Source organism: Nerophis lumbriciformis, linkage group LG35 (genome assembly GCF_033978685.3).
Source record: "Nerophis lumbriciformis linkage group LG35, RoL_Nlum_v2.1, whole genome shotgun sequence".
Classification (NCBI taxonomy): Eukaryota; Metazoa; Chordata; class Actinopteri; order Syngnathiformes; family Syngnathidae; genus Nerophis; species Nerophis lumbriciformis.
The window spans coordinates 17,205,150-17,230,042 of NC_084582.2; the positions used below are offsets into that span (position 1 = coordinate 17,205,150).

At 40.5% G+C, this 24,893-nt stretch overlaps 1 protein-coding gene across 2 annotated transcripts in view; it reads right to left on the bottom strand.

The window, feature by feature from the left end:
* Positions 1 to 24,893, bottom strand: part of tenm1 (teneurin transmembrane protein 1) — a 503,386-nt gene that overhangs the window by 292,256 nt on the left and 186,237 nt on the right. For both annotated transcript variants that reach the window (XM_061927525.2, XM_061927524.2), the window contains exon 5: positions 19,221 to 19,459. In XM_061927525.2, the coding sequence (XP_061783509.2) occupies positions 19,221 to 19,459 (239 nt within the window). The remainder of the gene's footprint in view (positions 1 to 19,220; positions 19,460 to 24,893) is intronic.

The following is a 24,893-nucleotide window of genomic DNA, read 5'->3' on the forward strand; positions in this document are numbered from 1 at the left end:
TAGGGAAATACATATTAATAATAATACTGAAACTCAACTAAAATCTCATTTTAGTTGAGTTTGCATTAGTCTTTGTCCATCATGTGGACCTTTGTGGGCATTATACTGTTCCTTTTGTGACATAAACCGACCTCTATGCAATGTTCAATAGTTAGAAGTGAATAGGACATCCAGAATGAAGGACATGGGATCTACAATATGAATGAGCTGACCTCCTCGTTACATTACAGCAAAAACAAAGCAAAACTATGACGTAAACAGCTAAACATGAAAGCACCCAAATGTCCTATAAAATGTTATTTTTCTGCAGAACTTTGTTGTAGAAAGCTTTCAATTGTGTATCTCTCCGTCACATGGGAGAGCGCTAGCAATAGTATATGTTCTGTAAAGACTACAGGCCCCACCTCGAGCACTTCTTGGAGCTGCTGTCACACAGTCTCTGATTACAGTATTGACCTGTATGTCACTGGAAAGAGCCTCAGAAACCACTGGAATGATTTTGTTAGTTTTTATACTCAGGGTAATTTAAAAATCCCATCGCCAGCTACTGCTTTGATGATAAAGCTTTAAAAAATAAATGTGGCGGTTTGGTTCATTGTTTGATAGAGGTGTCCCTATTAGGGATGTACGTTTGTATATTGTTCGATTTTTATCGATTCCCATACCAATTTGGATATTGCTTACCAATACCAGTATTCATCGGTACACTCTAAGCAATGAAACATAGGGGTTTTTAAATTTAATTAAAACTTTTCTTTTCAATATACATAATATTGTTATTTTTAGGAGTATAAATAATAATGTTTCATTTGATTTTGTGAGTAAGAGATTGTGGATTTTGTGGGTAATGCATCTGAACAAATGAGAATTGAATGTGGAATTCCACAAGGTTCTGTTTTGGGACCAAAATTGTTTATTTTATATATTAATGATATAAGTGAGGTATCAAAGTTGTTGAGATGTGTATTATTTGCGGACGACACCAACTTTTATAGTTCGGGACAACTTTTATAGTTCTGTTTTTAGGAAGTACGGTATTGCATTTCATTTTTATGCCGATGATTGCCAGATCTATTTTCCCATGGCACAAAATAACACGGTTCAATGTCTCATTGACTGCCTGCACGACATCAAAGCCTGTCTTTCAGCTAACTTCCTGAGCCTAAATGAAGACAAAACAGAAGTTATGTTGTTCGGTCCAAGTCGCTCTCCCTCCCCCAACGTTGACCTCGGCACTCTGACACCGTGTCTCAGCGACTCTGTCACAAACCTGGGGGTAAAGTTCGACTCAGATTTTAAATTCGAAAAACAAATCGGCAGCGTCGTACAAAAAAGCTTTTACGTCAAATAGCGAAAGTGAAACCCCTTTTATCAGGACATGATTTCGAGAAATTAATCCACGCCTTTATCTCGACTCGTCTAGACCAGTGGTTCTCAACCTTTTTTCAGTGATGTACCCCCTGTGAACATGTTTTTAATTCAAGTACTTCCTAATCAGAGCAAAGCATTTTTGGTTGAAAAAAGGGATAAAGAAGTAAAATACAGCACTATGTCAACAATTTCTGATTTATTATATTGTATAACAGTGCAAAATATTGCTCATTTGTAGTCGTCTTTCTTGAACTATTTGGAAAAAAAGATATAAAAATAACTAAAAACTTGTTGAAAAATAAACAAGTGATTCAATTATAAATAAAGATTTCTACACATAGAAGTAATCATCAACTTAAAGTGTCCTCTTTGGGGATTGTAATAGAGATCCATCTGGATTCATGAACTTAATTCTAAACATTTTTTCACAAAAAAAGAAATCTTTAACATCAATATTTATGGAACATGTCGACAAAAAATTTGGCTGTCAACACTGAATATTGCATTGTTGCATTGTAATGAATGGAATAGCCTACTTGATTTGATGTTCAGTTTATGAACTTACATTCATATTTTGTTGAAGTATTATTCAATAAATATATTTATAAAGGATTTTTGAATTGTTGCTATTTTTAGAATATTTAAAAAAAATCTCACGTACCCCTTGGCATACCTTCAAGCACCCCCAGGGGTACGCGTACCCCCATTTGAAAACCACTGGTCTAGACTACTGCAATGCCCTGTACGTAGGCATTAGCCAGGCCCGCGGGAAGTCCCAAGTTAAATAATTATTTTTTTTTGATTTTATGTTTTTTTTAAATATGTCCTTTCTAATCCATTGTCTACCGCTTGTTACTCTCGGTGTCTCCTAGACGCTCAGGGAAATCGTATTGTCTAAAAATGCATTTTTCCATCAATAACGTGACATGCTCGCGCCGCAGTGTAAGCGGTAAGTGTGTGCTCTTTCAGTCAATTAGTGCGCGAGGAACATATATATATATATATATATATATATACATATATATATATATATATATATATCCTGCGCTCCGGATGTTTCTGTGTGGAGGTTGCATGTTCTTCCCGTGACTGCGTGGATTCCCTCCGGGTGCTCTGTCTTCCTCCCACCTCCAAAGACATTTTTTAAAAGGCATTTTTTATTAGCATTCTTATTAGCACAAGAGGTTGTGCACCAGCAACATTTGTTAGACTTTATTAGACCTTTACATCCACAGTGCAAGAAGGAGCACTACCACAGGTCCTTTCTACCCACAGCCATTAGACTTTACAACGCACTTATGTAATTACTGTGATCTTTTTCCATGGTGTGCAATATGAAGGTTAGTGTTTTCTTGTCTTATTGTATCTTGTATCTATACAAATTAGTGTGCAATATGTAGTATTTATTACTATTTCTTTTTATTTTCATTACGTTTTACTTTTGCTCCTGTATGTAAAAACCTGCACTGTAACAAGGTAATTTCCACATTGTGGGATAAATACAAGTCGATCCTATCCTATCGTGATATAACATCTTATAACAGGTAAGTCGTTTATCAACACCTGCTTTTTAAGTCATAAACGTGTCAACTACTGTATGTGCGCATGTGCAAGGTGCAATGCAGTTGTCATGCCATCATCTTGTAAAGAACACAGATCCATCACTGTGTTTTTATTCACTACAATTACATTCAGAATATCCATCCATCCTTTTCCGTGTCCCTATAATGACAATGATACACAGAAATAGTAATAAAATAATAATTAATAAAGTAAAAGAATATACATTTATGGCGTTCATGTTCATCAACAGACTTTTAACATTATATCTCATTTCAAATATATAATATAAATCAATGCAACAGATTAGCATGGTAGGCGTGTGTACATTTTGTAACAATAGGTATTATTTTTTGTGTTTATGTTGCACATGGACCTATTTGAGTGACGGACCGGAAGCCATATTGACAGTGTTGACAGCTATCATCGTAGTGTCTGTGTCGTGTGAATTATAGTGAGGTAGATTTTTTTACCTGAAGAGCTTTGCTCTGCGCGAGTCTGCCATTTTTTATTCAGTTGTAGTCCAAAGTTATAGTCAATAAGTTCTTTATATTTCTCCATAATATTGTTGTGGGGCAGACTTGCTCGTACATGGACATGCACGCAAAAATTCCTCCGTTGTTATTTCATAATACAAAGTAGGGCTGTGTTCTAACTTATATCTGTCAGTAGACTCAATATGGAAGCGCTAAAAACTACAACATGGCTGACGGGGAGTAACACAGTCGAACTGGGCTTGGCCTAGACCAGGGGTCGGCAACCTTTACCAGTCAAAGAGCCATTTTGACCAGTTTCACAAATTAAAGTAAACAATGGGAGCCATAAAAATCTTTTGAAATTTAAAATGAAATAACACTGCATACAAAGTTTTTTTTTTGCTTTGTGCTATGTATAAAGTAGGGATCTCAGACACGCGGCCCACACCTTAATTTGAAAATGTATTGTTAGTGCTGCCCGCAAGTTTTATATGAATGGCGCTTGACAGCGTCATACTTGTCAACTCTCCCGGTTTTTCCAACAGACTACGAATAGGCATACTTGGTCAACAACCACACAGGTTACACTGACGGTGGCGGTATAAAAAACTTTTACACTCTTACTAATAATGCGCCACACTGTGAACCCACACCAAACAAGAATGACAAACACATTTCGGGAGAACATCCGGACTGTAACACAACATAAACACAACAGAACAAATACCCAGAATCCCATGCAGCCCTAACTCTTCCGGGCTACATTATACACCCCCGCTACCAAACCCCGCCCACCTCAACCGTCGCACGGATGGGAGGGGGTGGGGGGGTGGGGGGGGGTTGATGTGTGAGGGAGCAGGGTTGGGGTGGGGGCGGGGTTTGGTGGTAGCAGGGTTGAATAATGTAGCCCGGAAGAGTCAGGGCTGCATGGGATTCTGGGTATTTGTTCTGTCGTGTTTATGTTGTGTTAAGGTGCAGATGTTCTCCCGAAATGTGTTTGTCATTCTTGTTTGGTTTTGGTTCAAAGTGTGGCGCATTATTAGTAAGAGTGTTAAAGTTGTTTTATATGGCCACCGTCAGTGTAACCTGTGTGGCTGTTGACCAAGTATGCCTTGCTGTCACGTGTGTGTGCAGGCAATAGATGCATACAACAAAAGGCTGTACTGGCACGCTGTTAATACAGATTATAGAAGGCGCTATATGATGTACCATCATGACACGCCCTTATTATTATTGTAAGGGTGAAAATCGTAAAATATTAATCCCGCCGGGAGTTTTCAGCAAGAGGCACTGAAATCCGGAAGTGTCCCGGGAATATCGGGGGGGGTCGGCAAGTACGCAGCTGAGCCGCAACAGAATGATCAAAGAGCCGCATGTGGCTCCAAAGCCGCGGGTTGCCGACCCCTGGCCTAGATGGCACATAATTTAAGACCGCCCACAAAATGGCACATTCTGAAAAGACAGTCAAGAAGATGATCTATAAAACAAAATCTATGCAAAATTATGACCTAAACCCCAGCAATATGTAGACCACAAGGAAGTGTTTTAAATGTAGAAAAATAAAATCAATATAGAGTATTTGATTACATGGAGCTATATTCACATCCTGCCCTTTGATCATATTTGATTCAATAACTTTGGATTGTGACAAACAAAATTAGATACATTGATTTCCAACGTATTATACATATCTTGTTTGGGGACACAAAGAAAGAGCATCCTCAAGGTTTCAGGGTAAAACTAAAATGAGTCCTGGACAATAAAATGAGTGAATGGTTGTGCCGTCAACACCTCTATCCTTCAAGATTATAGATGCAATCTGAACATGTCCTCTATCTCTCCTTATATGCCCCATCATAATGCCCCGCGCCTCATATCTGATGGTCGTGCTGTGCTTAATAACAAGTCTGTGGGAGGGAGGTACACTGGGAAATAAACAAATTAACAAAGCAATTCACAGTGTCTCCAGCTCTGGAGGGGGTCTGCGAGGAGAGACGAAGGGCAGTATAGAAAGACGGGAAGGCTGTGTTAGCTACAGACAACAGGGGGCATGTGCTGCAATAACTTCAACTTGGACATTATCTCTGCATTCACACATTGTCCATTCCACTCTTCTACACTTAATCAGAGAGACAATAATATTGCAGCATTATTGCCTCACTTATTTTCCTCCAAATTAATTAAGATGCCATATACTGTAACTTCACACAATAGGCTTGAACTGCTTAGTTTTTAAACATTGCTATATAAAGGGTAATGGGGGTGAAATGAATTCACAAAAACATCAAATACTCATTTAAGGCTTCATTATGCTACAGCATCACAGCACTCATGTAAGTCATACTGGCTCACTCCTCCCCATCCAAAGCCTCCGGCAAAGTTTAACATGCACCTCCAAAAAAATCTAACCTTGCACCAGCAAAGTGGAAGGCATCGCTGTGATGGGTCTTTTATTTTTTTGTGCATCATTTCCAGTCTTGGCCTTTCGTTTATTTCCCCTCGAGTGAAAGCAACAGTTTTAAATCAAAACAATGGAGCAAATTGTTGATGGTCTTATGTAAGCACTTAAGTAATCTGCAGTAATATAATATATAGTAACCATTGTTCACTACTGGGGATGTAACGATATAACATTTTCATAACACAATTATCATGACCAAAATGATCACGGTTATCTTTATTATCGCATTATTGTTGAATGTGCTCAAAAAGTCCTTATAAACACACTGAAATATTTTGACGCAGTAATTTTCGTAAAAAAACATAACTAAAATAAAAAGATATGCTGTTAAAAAAACTGACTATTTTGCATGATTTGTGTTTCTTGCTTCACCGATAAGAGCTCGTATTGCTTAAATATTGGTTTGTACCGTAGCACTTTAAGATGTATTTAAATCAAAAGTGCGAAACAAATAACATCTATTATTATTATTAATTATTTCTGGCCAGTGCTGTGGCGTCCTACATGTTCAGCGGTCCTTGAACCTGTGGAGGGGGGCGTGGCCTTTGGGCCTGCCGCGTAACATGGTGTGCAAGGACCGGCCTCGAAGACAGCTACAGGTGAGTAGATGGCCCAGGTGGGCCTTGTTATCTAATCACCTGTCGCCTTTATTAGCAGCAGCCGGAACGAGACAGGAGTTGTTGGAGTTGGAGTGGGAGCCAGACAGAGAGAGAGACACGGACTCAGAAAATACATTTTGCTGGAAAGCAAAAACCTTGCACGATTTATGCAAATAAAACAGTGTTGTACCCTGAAACCCGGGCTCTCGTGGCAGTGTGTGGTGGTCCGAGGAACCCACTAGAGGACAACCTCCAAAGCACCATACTAAAAACACCTTCTCGAATATGAACGATTACTCATGCTACGAGAGTACAGCTTGTAGGGTCAATGTGCGCAATTGAATATCGTAGTTGCTCAGACAGCAATGTGCTCATATATATTTAGATCGGGGTGTGTCGTTTCTTAATGGGGAAAGACGTTAATGTTTCTTGTTTTAATTTTAGCATTTAGCATACTGGTGCCAGTCAGTGCGTGAGTTTATCAATGTGCAGTTATTAATCTCAGTTTTTCGATAATTTCATTAAAATGTAACACTAACTGTCGGGTGTATTACGACGTTTATCGTTATTACAGTTCATTGTTTCATCTATATTCACTACTTTTAAACAATAAGGTAAGTAACTAGTCAACAAGAGTTGTGGTTGCTCACTCTCAGGAAAACACTGCACCGGCAGTAGCGTTGCATATAACAGGGTCCAGACCGGCGTAGTGACTACGGTGTAGCATAATGAAGCCTTTACTCACGGATGTCAAGACAATTTTTCTACACTCTTACAACTTACATATACCCCGGCCTAAAGGGGAACTATACTTTTTGGGGAATTTTGCCTATCGTTCACAATCATTATGAAAGACATGACGACGGATGGATTGTTTTTTAATGCATTCTAACTCGTTCATAAACATAAATAAAATGTGGAGGTACTCTATTTCGCCTATAAAATCCTATTTCCCATTTTGTGACTTGAATATTAATCAACTATTAGTGATATTGTTATTATAAACGCTAACATAGAGGAACTATTTATAGTGCCGCCGTGATCACAAGCTTTTGTGTACCGTATTTTCCGCACTATAAGGCGCACCTAAAAACCACAATTTTTCTCAAAAGATGACAGTGCGCCTTATAACCCGGTGCGCTTTATTACGATTCATTTTCATAAAGTTTCGGTCTCGCAACTTCGGTAAACAGCCGCCATCTTTTTTCCCGGTAGAACAGGAAGCGCTTCTTCTTCTACGCAAGCAACCGCCAAGGAAAGCACCCGCCCCCATAGAACAGGAAGCGCTTCACCCGCCCCCATAGAACAGGAAGCGCTTCACCCGCCCCCGGAAGAAGAAGAAAAAACGCGCGGATATCACCGTACGTTTCATTTCCTGTTTACATCTGTAAAGACCACAAAATGGCTCCTACTACGCGACAAGGATCCGGTTCATAAAAAGACGCAATCTCTCCATCTGCACACGGATTACTACCGTATTTCACAGCAACTGATATTCCTGTGAACTGCACTGTGGAACGGGAGCACGTACGGTGAATATTCGCACCACAGGGAATGAGAAGTCATCCTTCACTGTGGTTCTAGCTTGCCATGCTAACTTCCTCCCATGGTGATATTCAAAAGGAAGACCTTGCCAAAAGAGACCTTTCCAGCCGGCGTCATTATAAAAGCTAACTCGAAGGGATGGATGGATGAAGAAAAGATGAGCGAGTGGTTAAGGGAAGTTTACGCGAAGAGGCCGGGTGGCTTTTTTCACACAGCTCCGAAGGCGAACACACCTTCACTAAGACGGGCAGATAGCGCCGGTCGACATACGCCAACATCTGCCAGTGGATCGTAAATGCCTGGGCAGATATTTCGGTCACAACTGTGGTCCGAGCTTTCCGGAAGGCAGGATTCACAGAACTGCTGCACAACAACAGCGACACTGAATCCGATGACTTCGACGAGGCGGAGCCGGCCATTTTTGGATCCCACGCTTGCGCAACTTTTCAATTCGGACACCGAAGACGAAGAATTCGAAGGATTTACGAATGAAGAATAACTTCAGAAGGTGAGCGCTATGTTTATTTTGTGTGTTGTGACATTAACGTTCGAGCAACATTATGTTGCTATTTATTGCTCTACACCATTTTGAATTTTACTATGTTTGTGATTGCACATTTGCGTACATTTTGGGACAGAGTTGTTAGAACGCTGGTTTTCAATATATTATTAAAGTTTGACTGAACTATCTGACTGTTTTTTTGACATTCACTTTAGCGCAGCGTTTTTTTGACATTCACTTTAGCGCAGCGTAGGCGCGGCTTATAGTCCGGGGCGGCTTATTGGTGGACAAAATTATGAAATATGTAATTCATAGAAGGTGCGGCTAATAATCCGGTGCGCTTTATAGTGCGGAAAATACGGTAATGTTTACACCATCAAGTGGTTGGTTGCTTTCTTGCTCACTGAAAGTTCATTGTAGATCAGAAATCATGCCTTATGAGTCATTATTTATCCAAATGGGAATATATAAACATTGTAGCAGTCAGCGTCCCAATGACAGCAGACCTTATACAGTAAGTGATGTTTATTATGTTAGTTGCCACTCATGAAGTCTGCAGTGGGTAATCAGTGATGTTGTCGAAGGAAAAAGCGAAAGTTGTGTTGTGTTTTTTTTAATGAATGTGCCACTTATGCTTAACATTATCAAAATACATGAATATTAAATGCCATTATAAATGTTACCGTTACTACATTACATATATACTTACAACATGTATAAAAAAATTTGATGAAGGAGTTTGGATGTTTTTTAAGGGCTTTAGAGACAGAATAGAGTGGCTTACATAGGCTCCATTGTAAGCGGGATTTTGATCGCATTTATTTAATATTTAGAATGCGTTGGAAAATCCGTCATAATGTCTTTCATAATGATTGTGTTCGATCGGCAAAATTCCCAAAAAAGTGCAGTACCTCTATAAGAGTGCCTCAGCTTAAGAGTTTTTCAGCATATTAGCTGTTCTCAACTCACTGTTATGTTTTAGTTTGCGAGCAATAATTGGGGTTGCAATGTCACTGTGAACCTCTTAAGATCCGACCAAAACATTGGGTTGTACTCACTAACAGTTACCAAAACAAAACATTGCTTTTACAACATGGGAACATGAAGGTCAAGTGTGAAGGGCAGTGCTGAAAAGAAGATGAGGATGAGATTCATTAAATACACTTTAAAAAAAATCATGGTAATACATGACCTGTGTGTGTGTAGCTGGCTTGGCGAACAGTGGCGTAGCAATGCTTCAATAAACTGCACCATGCTGAAGCAGAATGAGTTGATAACAACCACCAAATATGTCAAACAAATTGACAAAGAGAGAACATTTATCCATAAAAATATGGATAAGTTGTTTATGGTGTGTTTGATGGAGAAGCAGCTCACAGAAGTCTGCTCGCTAAGGTAAACACTATAGATTATCATTACATTATCTAACACAGCTACTGTAGTTGTTTGTACTATACTCTAATCAATTTCCATGCAACGTTAAATATCTAGAAGTTTGTCTTTCTTTTTAGAAAGTATGTCACATGTTAAACTGTTGGTGTTTTGGGGGACCAACAACGAAATATCAAAATATCAATTCATTTCAATGGGGAACACAATTTTAGGATCCAAGTGTTTTGGGTTAACAGTTTCGTCAAAGAGCCAATAAACCGAGGGACCGCTGTCCTAAAGAATTATTCAAATAAATATTGCAATCGAAGTAGTGAAAAAAGTGAGTATGAAGCGATGAATTATTTTAAATCAAATTACAGTCATCATTCATCTTTCTGTTCTATTGGAATAAAGGAAATATCAAGATGACATCTTCAATCCTCTCTGAACTTCCACCTTATTGTGGTAGAGGAGTTTGCGTGTCCCAATAATCGTAGGAGCTGTGTTGTCCGGGGAGGTTCTATGCCCCTTGGTAGGGTCTCCCAAGACAAACAGGTCCTAGGTGAGGGATCAGACAAAGAGCAGCTCGAAGACCTTTATGGAAATGAAAGAGACTCAGATTTCCCTCACTCGGATACGGGTTACCACTCTGGAGCCAGGCCCGGAGGTGGGGACAGGCCAGCATGCCAGGCACAGCCCGAAGAGGCAACGTGGGTCCCACCTCCAATGGGCTCACCATTCATGGGAGGGGCCATAGAGGTCAAGTGCAATGTGAGCTGGGCGGGAGTAGAAAGCAGGGCACTTGGCGGTCCGATCCTCGGCTAAATAAGCGAGCTCTTGGGATGTGGAACGTCATCTCACCTGGTGATGACTTGGCTGCGATGGTGGGGGAGGATGCCAGACAGACCTGGCAGGCCCAAAAGTATTGTGATGGTCTTCTGGAAGCGTCTAACAGAATCTCCTGTCAGAGAGGCTCAATTCCCACCTCTGGAAGAACTGTGAACATGTCACGAGGGAGGTGCTGGACATTGAGTTCGAGTGGACCATGTTCCGTACCTCTAATCGGCCGATTGGAGCTGTGGCCGCAAGGTGGTTGGTGCCTGTCTTGGCACCAACCCGCTGGTGGACACCAGCGGTGAGGGATGCCATCAAGCTGAAGAAAGAGTCCTATTGGGTCCTTATGGCTCATAGGACTCCGGAGGCAGCGGACAGGTACAGACAGCCCAAGCGGTGTGCAGCTTCAGCGGTCGTGGAGCCAAAAACTCGGACATGGAAGGAGTTCGGGGAAGCCATGGAAAACGACTTCCAGGCGGCTTTGAAGCGATTCTGGACCACCATCCGCTAAATCACCATACAACACCGTGTATGTTGAGGATGATGATCTACTGACCTCGACTGCGGATGTTGTGGATCAGTGGAGAGAATACTTCGAAGACCTCCTCAATCCCACCAACACTATGAGAAAGCAGTGCCTGGGGAATCTGTGGTGGGCTCTCCTATTTCTGAGGCTGAGGTTGCCGAGGTCGATAAAAAGCTCCTCGGTGGCAAGGCCCCGGGGGTGGATGAGACCTGGCCAGAGTTCCTTAAGGCTCTGGATGTTGTGAGTCTGTCTTGGTTGACAAGACTCTGCAACACCACGTGGACATCGGGGGTGATACCTCTGGATTGGCAGACCGGGGTGGTGGTTCCTCTCTTTAAGAAAGGGAACAGGAGGGTGTGTTCCAACTATCGTGGGATCCCACCCTCAGCCTTCCTGGTAAGTTCTATTCAGAGGAGGCTACGCGGGATAGTTGAACTTCGGATTCAGGAGGAACAGTGTGGTTTTCGTCCTGGTCGTGGAACTGTGGACCAGCTCTTTACGCTCGGCAGGGTCCTTGAGGGTACATGGGAGTTTGCCCAACCAGTCTACATGTGCTTTGTGGACTTGGAAAAGGCATTCAACCGTGTCTTGTGGGGTGTGCTCAGAGAGTATGGGGTATCGGACTGTCTGATTGTGGCGGTCCTCTCCCAGTATGATCAGTGTCAGAGCTTGGTCCGCATTGCCGGCAGTAAGTCGGTCTCGTTTCCAGTTAAGGTTGGACTACGTCAAAGGTGCCCTTTGTCACTGATTATATTCATAACTTTTATGAACAGAATTTCTCGGCGCAGTCAGGGCATTGAGGGGATCCTGTTTGGTGGCTGCAAGATTAGGTCTCTGCTTTTTGCAGATGACGAGGTCCTAATGGCTTAATCTGGCCAGGATCTTCAGCTCTCACTAGATCGGTTCACAGCAGAGCGTGAAGCGACTGGGATGACAATCAGCACCTCCAAGTCCGAGTCCATGGTTCTCGCCCGGAAAAGGGTGGAGTGCCATCTCCGGGTTGGGGAGAAGACCTTGCCTCATGTGGAGGAGTATAAGTACCTCGGAGTCTTGTTCACGAGTGAGGGAAGAGTGTGAGATCGACAGGCGGATTGGTGCGGCGTCGTCAGTAATGCGGACGCTGTATCGATCCATTGTGGTGAAGAGGGAGCTGAGCCGGAAGGCAAAGCTCTCAATTTACCAGTCAATATACGTTCCCATCCTCACCTATGGTCATGAGTTTTGGGTTATGACCGAAATGACAAGATAACGGGTACAAGAGGCCGAAATGAGTTTCCTACACCGAGTGGCGGGGCTCTCCCTTAGAGATAGGGTGAGAAGCTCTGCCATCCAGCAGGAGCTCAAAGTAAAGCCGCTTCTCCTCCACATCTAGAGGAGCCAGATGAGGTGGTCCGGACATCTGGTCAGGATGCCACCCAAACGCCTCCCTAGGGAGGTATTTAGGGCACGTCCGACCGGTAGGATGCTACGGGAATGCCTCGGGATCCCCCGAAGCGGAAGAAGATGGATGGATGGATGGATGGATCTTCAATCATCATATTTATTCTGCAGCTCATTAAAATATTCATTATAATATTAATAATAATGACCAACAGCAAAAAACTGATTTGAGTCTTGAAAACAGTAGGGATGTTAGCTTTAGTGATAGGCTGCAGCACACCCCGCGACCCCGAGAGGAACAAGCGGTAAAAAAAGGGATGGATGGATGTTAGCTTTAGTGAGTCTTAGGGGATGGAAATGGGAAAGCATACCATACCACTCCTCCTGTCAAAGGCTGTTAATTAATTGATTCAAATGACTGAATCATTACGTAATGAGAAAACCTAATAATGTGGTGGCCCATGTCTCAACCTCTCACCCTTGACAAAGACATTAAGTCCATGACCACTTTAATCTTCCATTTGAAACTATTTGATTTACCGGCGAACGTATAATTTTTGCTTATGTCCCATTTATCTAAATGTAGTTGCCATGGTGATAGCAACACTGAGATCAATCATTGCCAAGCAGGAGTAGAGCATGACACCAATTAAAAGGTGATGTCGTCTTCAAGTCATCACTCACACTTCTCACTAATGCACTAATTACCAAGGCCGGGACATTAATGGAAAAGCATGGTTCAGCCAGGGGATTAATCTGCATGGATTTGCTACACGTGTGTGTGTGTGTGTGTGTGTGTGTGTGTGTGTGTGTGTGTGTGTGTGTTAGTGTATTAGTGTATGTGCATGTGTGTGTGTGATTAGTGTGGCAGTCTGGTTGTGACCTTGAGCGACACCGCATGAAGGAAATGAACCAGCGGGCTCAGTGTTAGGACGATGAGCTCAAGTGGAGGCTGGGCCAAGGTTGTGCATTTTAAAGTATGAGATACGATTAAAGAGGATCAATAAATATATTGGCTCCACTGATCTTTCAGACTGACGAATGACAGTTTGTATGAATAGTTATTGCTAGCATTTCAACTATTATTGTAGATGCATAGTACACATGCATACACTTCTGTTGATACCTCAATAATATTAATAATAATTCTTCTTGAAATTAGACAGTAGGGAAATAAAAAAAAAACCCATTGATAATAGGATCATATGTCAAAAATACCTGCAAGTTTGTGTTTATGTGTGTGTGTGCGTTTTTGTGTGTGAGTCTTCGTGTATGTGTGCGTGCGTGCATGTGTGTGTGTGCATGTGCCTGTGAGTGTGAGTGTCCGACAGAGGAGGAGAGTGCTAAACATTTTACAACCAAATTTATGTGTCCATTCATCATGGAATAATTACCCGTTTTGTGTGCTTTGGTCCAAAATAACTCATTTGAAATTTTAATTTTTCCTCAGATTTGGAATACATTACTTGCTGTGTTGGAGTCACTTTTACCTAGCAACTGCAGATGAGGTTTTCGGTAACACTTTAGTATGGGGAACATATTCAATGTAAAGAAGACTTAATTTAGAGTTATTTGGACACTAGGGGAACATGTAAGGGTTAGGGTTACTAATAAGCAATAATTCTGAGGTTATTGAGGGACGACTCTTAGTTAATGGCTTACTGGTTGTATAATAAGGCCATGCAGAAGAAAGCATTAATAAGTACTTAATAATGATTAATTAATTAAAAGCCAATATGTTACTAATTTGCATGTTAATAAGCAACTAATTAATGGTGAATATGTTCCCCATACTAAAGTGCTACCAGATTTTATTTTTACAAAATTAGCTGTTATATGTCATGGTTAAAAAATCGGGAAAATTCATTCAAACGTGACAACAGTTCCGGTCGTCTTTCGTTTATCACGGCTAATTGGTTGCAAAGCTGCCCCTGGCAAATTTCTGCAAAGTAGGATTTTGATTGATAAACCAAACATTTTCCTTTTTTCAGAGCATAAAATAAATGTTTACAACCTAAATATGTTTTTTTTGTTGACAATGTTAGAGCCCTCTAAACATGAAAAGACACTCCTATAATAACCATCCATCCATCCATCCATCTTCTTCCGCTTATCTGATATAATATAATATATATAATCCCTATAATAACCTTTACGCTCATTTCACTAAATATTGTAGCCTTGAGTGTATTCTACTGTAGATTACAGTACTCATAGCTGGCGGATCCTCCAAGCGTCATAGCTATGGCTATATGGCCACTACGTGGAAACACTTTGACACCCATCCATCCATCTATTTTCGACCGCTTGTCCCTGTCAGGGTCGCGGGGGTGAATGGAGCCTATCCTAGCTGCATTCGGGTAGAAGGCGAGGTACACCCCGGACAAGTCTCTACCTCATCGCAGACACATTCTGGTTGTTCTGTAAAAACTTGGTCAACTTGACAATTGCAGCCAAGATAGCTGCGGCCAATAACTGTTTTGTTAGCATGCTGTGTTATTAGCATTGCATCCTGCATTGTCATTCCATATTGCCCACAAATTTGACAAATGTTGTGCGGAGCTGTGTTGTTGATGTCAAAGATGAAGTATATCCCTGAATCAACAAGAGTTCATCACCACTTCACATAGCCCAGACAGCTGCTGATAGCTGATAGTAGTCTTGTTAACATTAAGTGGCATGACGATGTGTTATTGATGAGGCGGGGGCCGAAGATGAAGTCCATCAAAAAATTATTCCGCCAAAAGATGGGTCAACTTGATTGTCGTGGAAAAGATAGAGCTGACTAGGGTTGTACGGTATACGGGTACTAAAAGTACTGTGGTACTAATGAATTAACGGTACTATGCTGCTTCTGAAAAATACCAGTATTTTTTTTTTCTTCGGACATGACGGCGCGCCGTTGTCACGTCGTGACATTGCTGGTAAAATGAGCAGACACGCATATTAGGCAATGCACACGCACGTAGTACTTACAAGCAGGAACAGTGTGGAGACAGAAAAGGGAGAATGGACGCATTTTGGGCCTAAAAACAAACAATAAAGTTGAAGCTATAAACACTAAAGCGCCACTCTGCAAGAGGTGCTTAGCTCTTGCTCTGGTTAGCCGTTATCCAGCTAGCGGCTAACGTCCATCTGCGGTCGGTAGTGTTTTAGCTACTTCTAAAACACTAGTCCTCGCTGCCATGGTGACAAACATACTACATTTCTTACAAGTTCAGTTTTTTCTTGCCCTGATGTGGGATCTGAGCTGAGGATGTCATTGTGGCTTGTGCAGCCTTTTGAGACACTTGTGATTAAGGGCTATATGAATAAACGTTGATTGATTGATTAGTTGACAAGTATAAAGGACCAGGAATAGCAGTACATATATTGATACTAAAATGATTACATTGAACATTTTTATTATCACAAAATCTTTTGTGGTTGTTATCATTTATAAACCCAGGAAACACATCCATCAATAAATCAATCAATCAAAGTTGATTTATATAGCCCTACATCACAAGTGTCTCAAAGGGCTGCACAAGCCACAACGACATCTTCGGCTCAGATCCCACATCCATGGACACAGGAGAACTTTGATTATGACCAATGTATGACCCTGTAACTACTTGGCATTGGATTGATAGCATAATTTGTAGTGTAACCTAAAACGTATGTAAAGTATCAGACAAAAGTAGAATAAGTGATTAGTACATTTTAACAAAAGTGTAGCTAGAACATGAGCATATATTGACAGTAAATGAACAAGTAGATTAATAATCCATCCTAATTATGACAAAACAATAGAATTGGAAATGACACAATATGTTACTGCATATGTGAGCAGCCAAATTAGGAGCATTTATTTGCTTACTTACTACTAAAAGATAAGTTGTCTAGTATGTTCACTATTTTATAAATAACATTAGTTTTTTTCTTTATTCGCAACAAGCAACATATGTTTAATACATCACATGATTTACTATTAAAATAAAGTCAATAATGAAATTGTGTTGTGGTCCCCTTTGTTTGGAAAAGTATGGAAATACATTTTGGTACCGGTACCAAAATATTGGTACCGAGACAACTCCAGCGCTGACATTAGACACCAAGTTGTTCGCAGAGATGGGACTCAAGGCTCTTTGGAGGAAGTTGGACCTTGAGGAGCTGTTTCTTTCAAAGAGCTGTAGCAAGGATTAGCTCCTTCTTTTTTGTATTGATTTTGTCAGTTGTTGTTTTTTTATTAACCAAATAAACAATCAATGGTAGCAGTAAGATACGATGTGAATCAGAATAATTCAAATTCACTTCCATATAACTCCATTGGTGGGAGTTATTTGCAAATATTGACAATATTGTTGTTTGTATTGTCTTTTTATAGTAAACATTCCATAAGGCGGTGCCATATGGCCATGCTTTGCAACATCACTATTTTTTGTATTTCCTCCTTATCTAATTCATACAATACATAAAACATACACAAATAATAAGTAAGAGTAAGAAGAATATATGTGAATAAAAAAAAATAAAACTTGACTGCTCAGTTCAAACCCCAGCTGAGTCATACCAAAAGACTATACAATTGGGACCCATTACCTCCATGCTTGGCACTCAGCATCAATGGTTGGAATTGGGGGTTAAATCACCAAAATGATTCCCGGGCGTGGCCACCGCTGCTGCTCACTGCTCCCCTCACCTCCCAGGGGGTGATCAAGGGTGATTGGTAAAATGCAGATGATCATTTCACCACACTTAAAGTATGTGTGACAATCATTGGTACTTTAACTTTTAACTTTAACTTTAAAAATTAGGACATGATGAAAATGTCAATACAAAATTGCACTACCCTACTTAGCATGTGTTTAACCTTGAACCACTTTACATATCCACATCAAAACAATTAACCAGAAAAGTGAATCAAAATGCTGCAACATTTCCTTTGACTGTGATTCATTTTCTAGTCTAGTCCCCAGTCGGGCGGCACCCACATGGAGTGTGGCCAATTAATAAACACACAGTGTCTCATATCTGTCACTCAAAGGAGCCATTCAAAACACTTTGATTAATTTGCAAATTCACATATCTAGCGACTATAGCTTGAACCTGCAAACGGAAGTCCTGCTCGGTGAATATCTTTATCGATAGCCAAAACATAATAATAGAAAATTAGACAAATACTGCACTGTAATATATATATTAGACAGAGGTGGGTAGAGTAGCCAGAAATTGTACTCAAGTAAGAGTACTGTTACTTTAGAGATTTATTACTCAAGTAAAAGTAAGGAGTAGTCACCCAAATATTTACTTGAGTAAAAGTAAAAAGTATGTTGTAAAAAAACTACTCAAGTACTGAGTAACTGATGAGTAACATACACACACATATCATATATATATATATATATATATATATATATATATATATATACACACACACACATATATACATACATATATATATATACACACACACATATATATATATACATACATTGATATATACAGTATATAATTTATATTTATTTTTTTTGCCGTTTTTGTTTACATGTTAAAGGTGTTTTAATGAATATACATGCATGTTTAACACATATAGATTCCTTTCTTTCATGAAGACAAGAATATAAGTTGGTGTATTACCTGATTCTGATGACTTGCATTGATTGTAATCAGACAGTAGTGATGACAAACGTCCACGTTTTCAAATGGAGGAGAAAAAAAGTTCCTCCTTTCTGTCTAATACCACATGAAAGTGGTTGGTTTTTGGCATCTTATTTGTCCAGCTTCCATATTCGTTTGTATACACTTTACAAGAAATACATTGGCGGCAAACTCCGTAGCTTGCTAGCTTGTTTGCGCAGGCTTTCGGAGACTCTTATTTTGAAAGCGCAGGCGCGATGGAGCGGCACTTTTATTGTGAAGACAGGAACTGTGCAGTCAGTCTTTAGGCTTTTGACGGGGTGTACGGTTGAAATAAAAAATGGTCTGTTTTCCTTCACACTTTTGATTGATTGATTGGAACTTGTATTAGTAGATTGCACAGTACAGTACATATTCCGTACAATTGACCACTAAATGGTAACACCCCAATAAGTTTTTCAACTTGTTTAAGTCAGGTCATGTGACCCCTGGCTCTGTTTGATTGGTCCAACGTCACCAGTGACTGCATCTGATTGGTGGAACGGAGTGAACGTCACCAGTGACTGTATTTGTTGAAACGCAGGCACTATGAAGGTCTGTCTGACAGACCAAAACAAACAAAGTGTGCATTAACAGATCGATAAAAATTAGTAGCGAGTAGCGAGCTGAATGTAGATAAAAGTAGCGGAGTAAAAGTAGCGTTTCTTCTCTATAAATATACTCAAGTAAAAGTAAAAGTATGTTGCATTAAAACTACTCTTAGAAGTACAATTTATCCCAAAAGTTACTCAAGTAGATGTAACGGAGTAAATGTAGCGCGTTACTACCCACCTCTGATATTAGACATTAATACAATTTAACACTTCATTTGAAATGCAACTGTATATCTTGCTTGGTCAACAAAGCTTCATTGGGATACGTGTTGCAGATATTCAAACACATTTGACGTCATTCTAATGTAAAGGGCAAAACTCACCGATGACATATGTGAGCAGCAGGGCAAGGGTCAGCGTGAGAAGCGACGCAGATAATGCCGTGCACTTCCAGTTGCAGCAGCGGTGAGGCTTGTTGAAGGTAAACAGTGGTCTGGTCACACTGCTCCGAGGCAGGGGCCTGGGCGGGGGCGAGTACACTGTCCCAGAGGTCAGGGGGTAACCCTGCCCTGCACCTGACAGCAGGGCCGATGAACCCGAGCCCTGCTTGAAGAGGAAGTGTCTATAAGAGAGAAACAACACAAAATCATTGCATTGTCCTCCAAGTCACATTAATGTTGGTCAATACAGTAAAAATGTTTTCCCTCACATCGTCTCGTGTCCTTGTTTGTGTGCACCTTGGAGGGAGACGATGTTGTGGCATAAAGCTTATCTGCTTCATGTCACTGACTGATCATTATCTAGGCTGCTAATTAAGATAGCTGCATGGTGGGGCTAAAGATGGGTATTACCCCCAGCTGTTTCATTTGTGTAAAATAATCAACTTCTGCCAAAGACATACATTGAAAATGAGCTTGATTTCCTAATAATGTGAAATCACATACTGTAAGTCACGTCTGTGACTCTAGCAATAAAGACTCACACTGGGTATAAACACAATATATGAAAATGGGATATTGACATAAATGTACTGTAACGAGGAGTATAATGTAGGCATAAAGAGCATACAGTAAATGAAAGCAGTAATACTGATCCATACAGGAACATTTGTAAGAATGTTTTGGACAGTGGCGGGCCGTGCGTTTTCCCACCTAGGCCTTCAGTGATGTCCGACTTCAATGATTACCTCTCAAAATACCATAATTTATGTCCCCACATGACCATTGCTGGAGAAACACTATACAGGAACACATTTACGCACTATTGGGCATTGAACCACCATCAACAGTGTACAAAACGGGTTGTTTTCTGGCGCATTTAAACATCAATAAACCCGCATCAGCAATTAAAACATATCTTAAGTGGTACTGTCAAAATTGCAGAAAACATTTTCAACGTGAAAAAAATAAAGAAATAAAATATCTGAACTATTGTTTTCATAGCTGAGCTAGCTTTCGAGGGTTGGCCGACATCTTCTCACAAGATGTAGTTTCTCTTTAAATATCCTTCTTGAAAATGGCCTTGCAAATATATGTGTTGTATTGTCTAATGATGAAAGATGCAGACGAGGCGTGTTGGCTGAGTTCTTAAAGTTTACTCCACAGCGTGCTCATCAAAAACAGCCTGCTGCCGGCATGGCTACGTTCAACATAAACGGGGCTACTGCGCATGCTCTTCACTACTGTGGCATGCTGGGTAATGGACTTCTTATGTTACCTGTCTCATAATATCACAACATATATCTGCCTTAGGTCATCTAGAACAGTGGTTCTCAAATGGGGGTACGCGTACCCCTGGGGGTACTTGAAGGTATGCCAAGGGGTACGTGAGATTTTTTTTAAATATTCTAAAAATAGCAACAATTCAAAAATCCTTTATAAATATATTTATTGAATAATACTTCAACAAAATATGAATGTAAGTTCATAAACTCAGTGAAGCACAAGCTCAGGTTTTACACTAAAATGTCTGTCAAAAAGAACTGTGAAAAGAAATGCAACAATGCAATATTCAGTGTTGACAGCTAGATTTTTTGTGGACATGTTCAATAAATATTGATGGTAAAGATTTCTTTTTTTGTGAATAAATGTTTAGAATTAAGTTCATGAATCCAGATGGATCTCTATTACAATCCCCAAAGAGGGCACTTTAAGTTGATGATTACTTCTATGTGTAGAAATCTTTATTTATAATTTAATCACTTGTTTATTTTTCAACAAGTTTTATAGTTTTTTTTTTATCTTTTTTTCCAAATAGTTCAAGAAAGACCACTACAAATGAGCAATATCAGAAACTGATGACATAGTGCTGTATTTTACTTTATCTCTTTTTTTCAACCAAAAATGCTTTGCTCTGATTAGGGGGTACTTGAATTAAAAAACATGTTCACAGGGGGTACATCAATGAAAAAAGGTTGAGAACCTTACTGACAACAACGCGTGATCTGATTGTCTATTGCAACTGTCTATCAACTGTATGCCCCCCTTCACTTACAGCGCACGAACGCTTGCATTGCTGAATCTGAAGGCGTCTGGCAGATTTGGTACAGCATGGCAACATAAGCGAGCTGAATTCTGAGTGGATAAAAACTCTATGAACTAAAAACAACAGCGCTGGAAGGAGCATAATATGACATGAAGAGAATATGAATACTTTTAGATATTTAGGGAAAATAAATAAAAAACTGCTTTTATCTTTAATTATGATCATGATTTCTGATTATGTTAGGCCAGCAGAGAAGGCCTTGCTGGCCCTGACGGCACACCACTGGTTTTGGATATACTTTGAATGTCATTTAAATATATGGTAACAAGATTGTGACCACTTGGAAAATGTTAATATCTAAAAACCAGAATTATGAAAAAGTTTCCCCATTCTAAATGGTTACATATCAATCATAACAAAAAGCTTGTGTTTAAAAAATGACATTTGATACAGCTTACAGTGATCATTAGAATGCTTAGGGGTGTAACAAACAACCAATATGAAGCATCAATTGTTTTACAGGTCCCTGGATCGAGCCAAATGTAAAATAAACTGACCGATGGCTCATTTACAAAGTTATGACTCGGTTTAATTGATTTGCTATGCTGATGATGCTTCCTCGCTCTCTCTCTTTGAGTGTGTGTGTTTGCCCTTGTATCGCTTCCTGTGAAACACTCACAATACCTGTCGCAGGATTGTAAACAAACAGGAGGGAAAGATATTCAATCTTGCCTTTCTTCATACTTTCTCGAGTCATTTGAAATTTGCCCGACTTCACGTTAGCGGATAGCTCCATGTATGGTAACATTTTATCCGAAGAGCTTTGCGCGAGTCCACCTTTGTAGTCCAACGTTGTAGTCAATAAGCTCTTTCTTTTTCTCAATTTCCTTGTTGCAAAGGCACATACCGTAAATATACAATGTATAGTGTGACATAGTGTACTAGTTGTGTGCGTTTCATTTGCAATGTCTTCTAAATTAGCATACAAATCTCTAAAAAAGAAAAATGAAAAGATAAACTTATATCAGTTTAAGAGAAAAAAAAAATTCAGTCTGAGCCTGGGCCCCTGGAGACAGGGTCCAAACTGAGGCCAATGAAGAAAAAACCTCATAGCCATAGCACACATAAACATGTGTGTAAGAGGGAAACATCAAAGAACACAAATACATTAAAAGAGCATAGCTGATGTAACCAGCCACTTCTACACAAAGCCACAAAAGTAAAATAATAAAAAAAAACAAAAAAATAATCAACCAATAATATACATTGCATACACACGACTGCACCATGCATGGACAAGCAACCAAACAAAAACATAATTTCAACACCGACACACGCTGTGGTGGCCTCTGCGGTGTTCCACGCCATTGTCTGCTGGGCTGGGGGGAGTGTGGCCAGAGACAGCCAAGAGAGCTGACTCCACCCTTGGCCGCCCACCAACTCTCGGCCAGTGTCCAGTCCGCATGGATGAGTGAGGATGCGTCCGAGGAGACCGAGGCGTCCGATCCACGCTCATCCAGCCAAGACACCGTGAAGCCCGTCCGTCCCGGAGCCAGCTCCACAGCCCTGTCTCTTCATCCACATCGCCTCTCCTCCAGTCTCTCCAAACGGACTCCGGTGTGGCAGAGACCCAGCAGCTGGTCCCCACGACCAAAAGGCTCCCAGGAGGCAGATCCAGAAGCCCACATAAAAGCACCGCAGAAGTCACGAAAGTGCCACCCTTTGTCGCACAGCCCCATAGGGTCCCGAACCAAAATGCAAAAAACAACAACCAAAAAAACACATGAAAACAAGAGGGAACCACCAGAAACACAAAAGGATGACACAAGAGCACAGAGCTCCTGCCACCAGCAGCCACCACAGCTGCACCATCTTGAAAAAAAAAAGAGACCCTTATTCTGGTATGACCGAGAATTCAAAAAAATCCCTGACTTACTTATTTCATTTTGAACTCATCCAAATGACTGCTCAATTTATATGACTGCATTATTACGACTGAGAGGAGGTCATTTTCTTAAAGAGCGCTTTAAATGAAGATAAAATCTAAAATGAAGTGCAATGAATCATTTCACTGTATATTGTGTTCCGGTAATGGAAGGAAGGACTGTAAGGTGTCAGCTGAGGAAGCAGAAATATGCGGAATGGGGAACTATGCAATTTGCAAAAGTGGGTCTTGGCAGGAAAATATACATTATTTTAAGCAGTTTTTGCAAAGTTATTTCCTCTTCTCTTATTAGATCGACTCCAATTTTAAACAGAACAAGGAAGATTGGTGTTGGCAGGCCGTGCATTTTGGACCCTATTCTCCTGTTTGCGCGTAAGTGTTATTTTATGCGCTTAAAGTTCCGCACGCTTCTATCATTCACAGTCTTCCTTTCAGCCTGCGGACATGACCGACTTACTTAAGTGAGGCAAAATTGCTTAAGTGGTGAATAAAAGCGGGCTCACGACTAATGAGGCGGACTTTACCATGACGCCTTGTTTTCATGGTTGTGTAAAAATTGCGGTATGTGGAGTTTTACAAAAAAGTTTTATGCAGGGGTCACGCCTTTCTTTGCTCCCACCTATGAAGAGACACAGCCAGGTAAATTATGTGAATCGAGTTATTTGGTTTTAACTCAAAGTAGGTCTTTTAATCATGATATCAAAGGATGTTTCCAGGTGTCTCCAATCCAGTCGATCAGAATAGATTTGGTAGATTTTTGGACCCCTCAATTACCATTTTATTATATGCGTTCAAACTTTAAGTGCAATGTTTAAAGTTAAAAGTTAAAGTACCACTGATAGTCACACACACACTAGGTGTGGTGAAATTACCCTCTGCATTTGACCCATCCTCTTGTTCCACCCCCTGGGAGGTGCAGTGAGCAGCAGCGGTGGTCACGCTCTGGAATCATTTTGGTGATTTAACCCCCAATTCCAACCCTTGATGCTGAGTGCCAAGCAGGGAGTTAATGAGTCCCATTTTTATAGTCTTTGGTATGACTCGGCGGGGTTTTGAACTCATGACCTACCGATCTCAGGGCAGACACTCTAACAACAAGGCCGCTGAGCAGGCAGGATTCACCTTTCCCCGGACGCTGGACTTATTCTATCCTCAGGATATTCATTTGATGGGCGAATATGAGGAAGATCAGATTTGACTGGATACGGCAATCTTTAAGGGTTGATCCACCCAGAGTACGCATCTTGGATGAAGGCACGCAGTGACAGACTTAAGTTGTGCAGGGGAATGCTGCACAGCCAGAAATTGTGCATTTGCGCCTCTTTTTTTCCCTCAAACATATGGGAGAATAGGGCTCTTAGTACCTGGGCCTTCCACCTTTAAATATTACTTTTGTTGCAGTAATGCAAACCGTCAATAATGTACAAAAATGCAACATAACATCTGATTGGTTCATTAAACGGCCCCAATTCTTACAACACAGAAATTAAAATATGATTGGACAAAAAAAAATTCTAACAAACACATACAGCCAATAGAGTGGCCTAGTGGTTAGAGTGTCCGCCCTGAGATAGGTCGGTTGTGAGTTCAAACTCCGGCCGAGTCATACCAAAGACTATAAAAATGG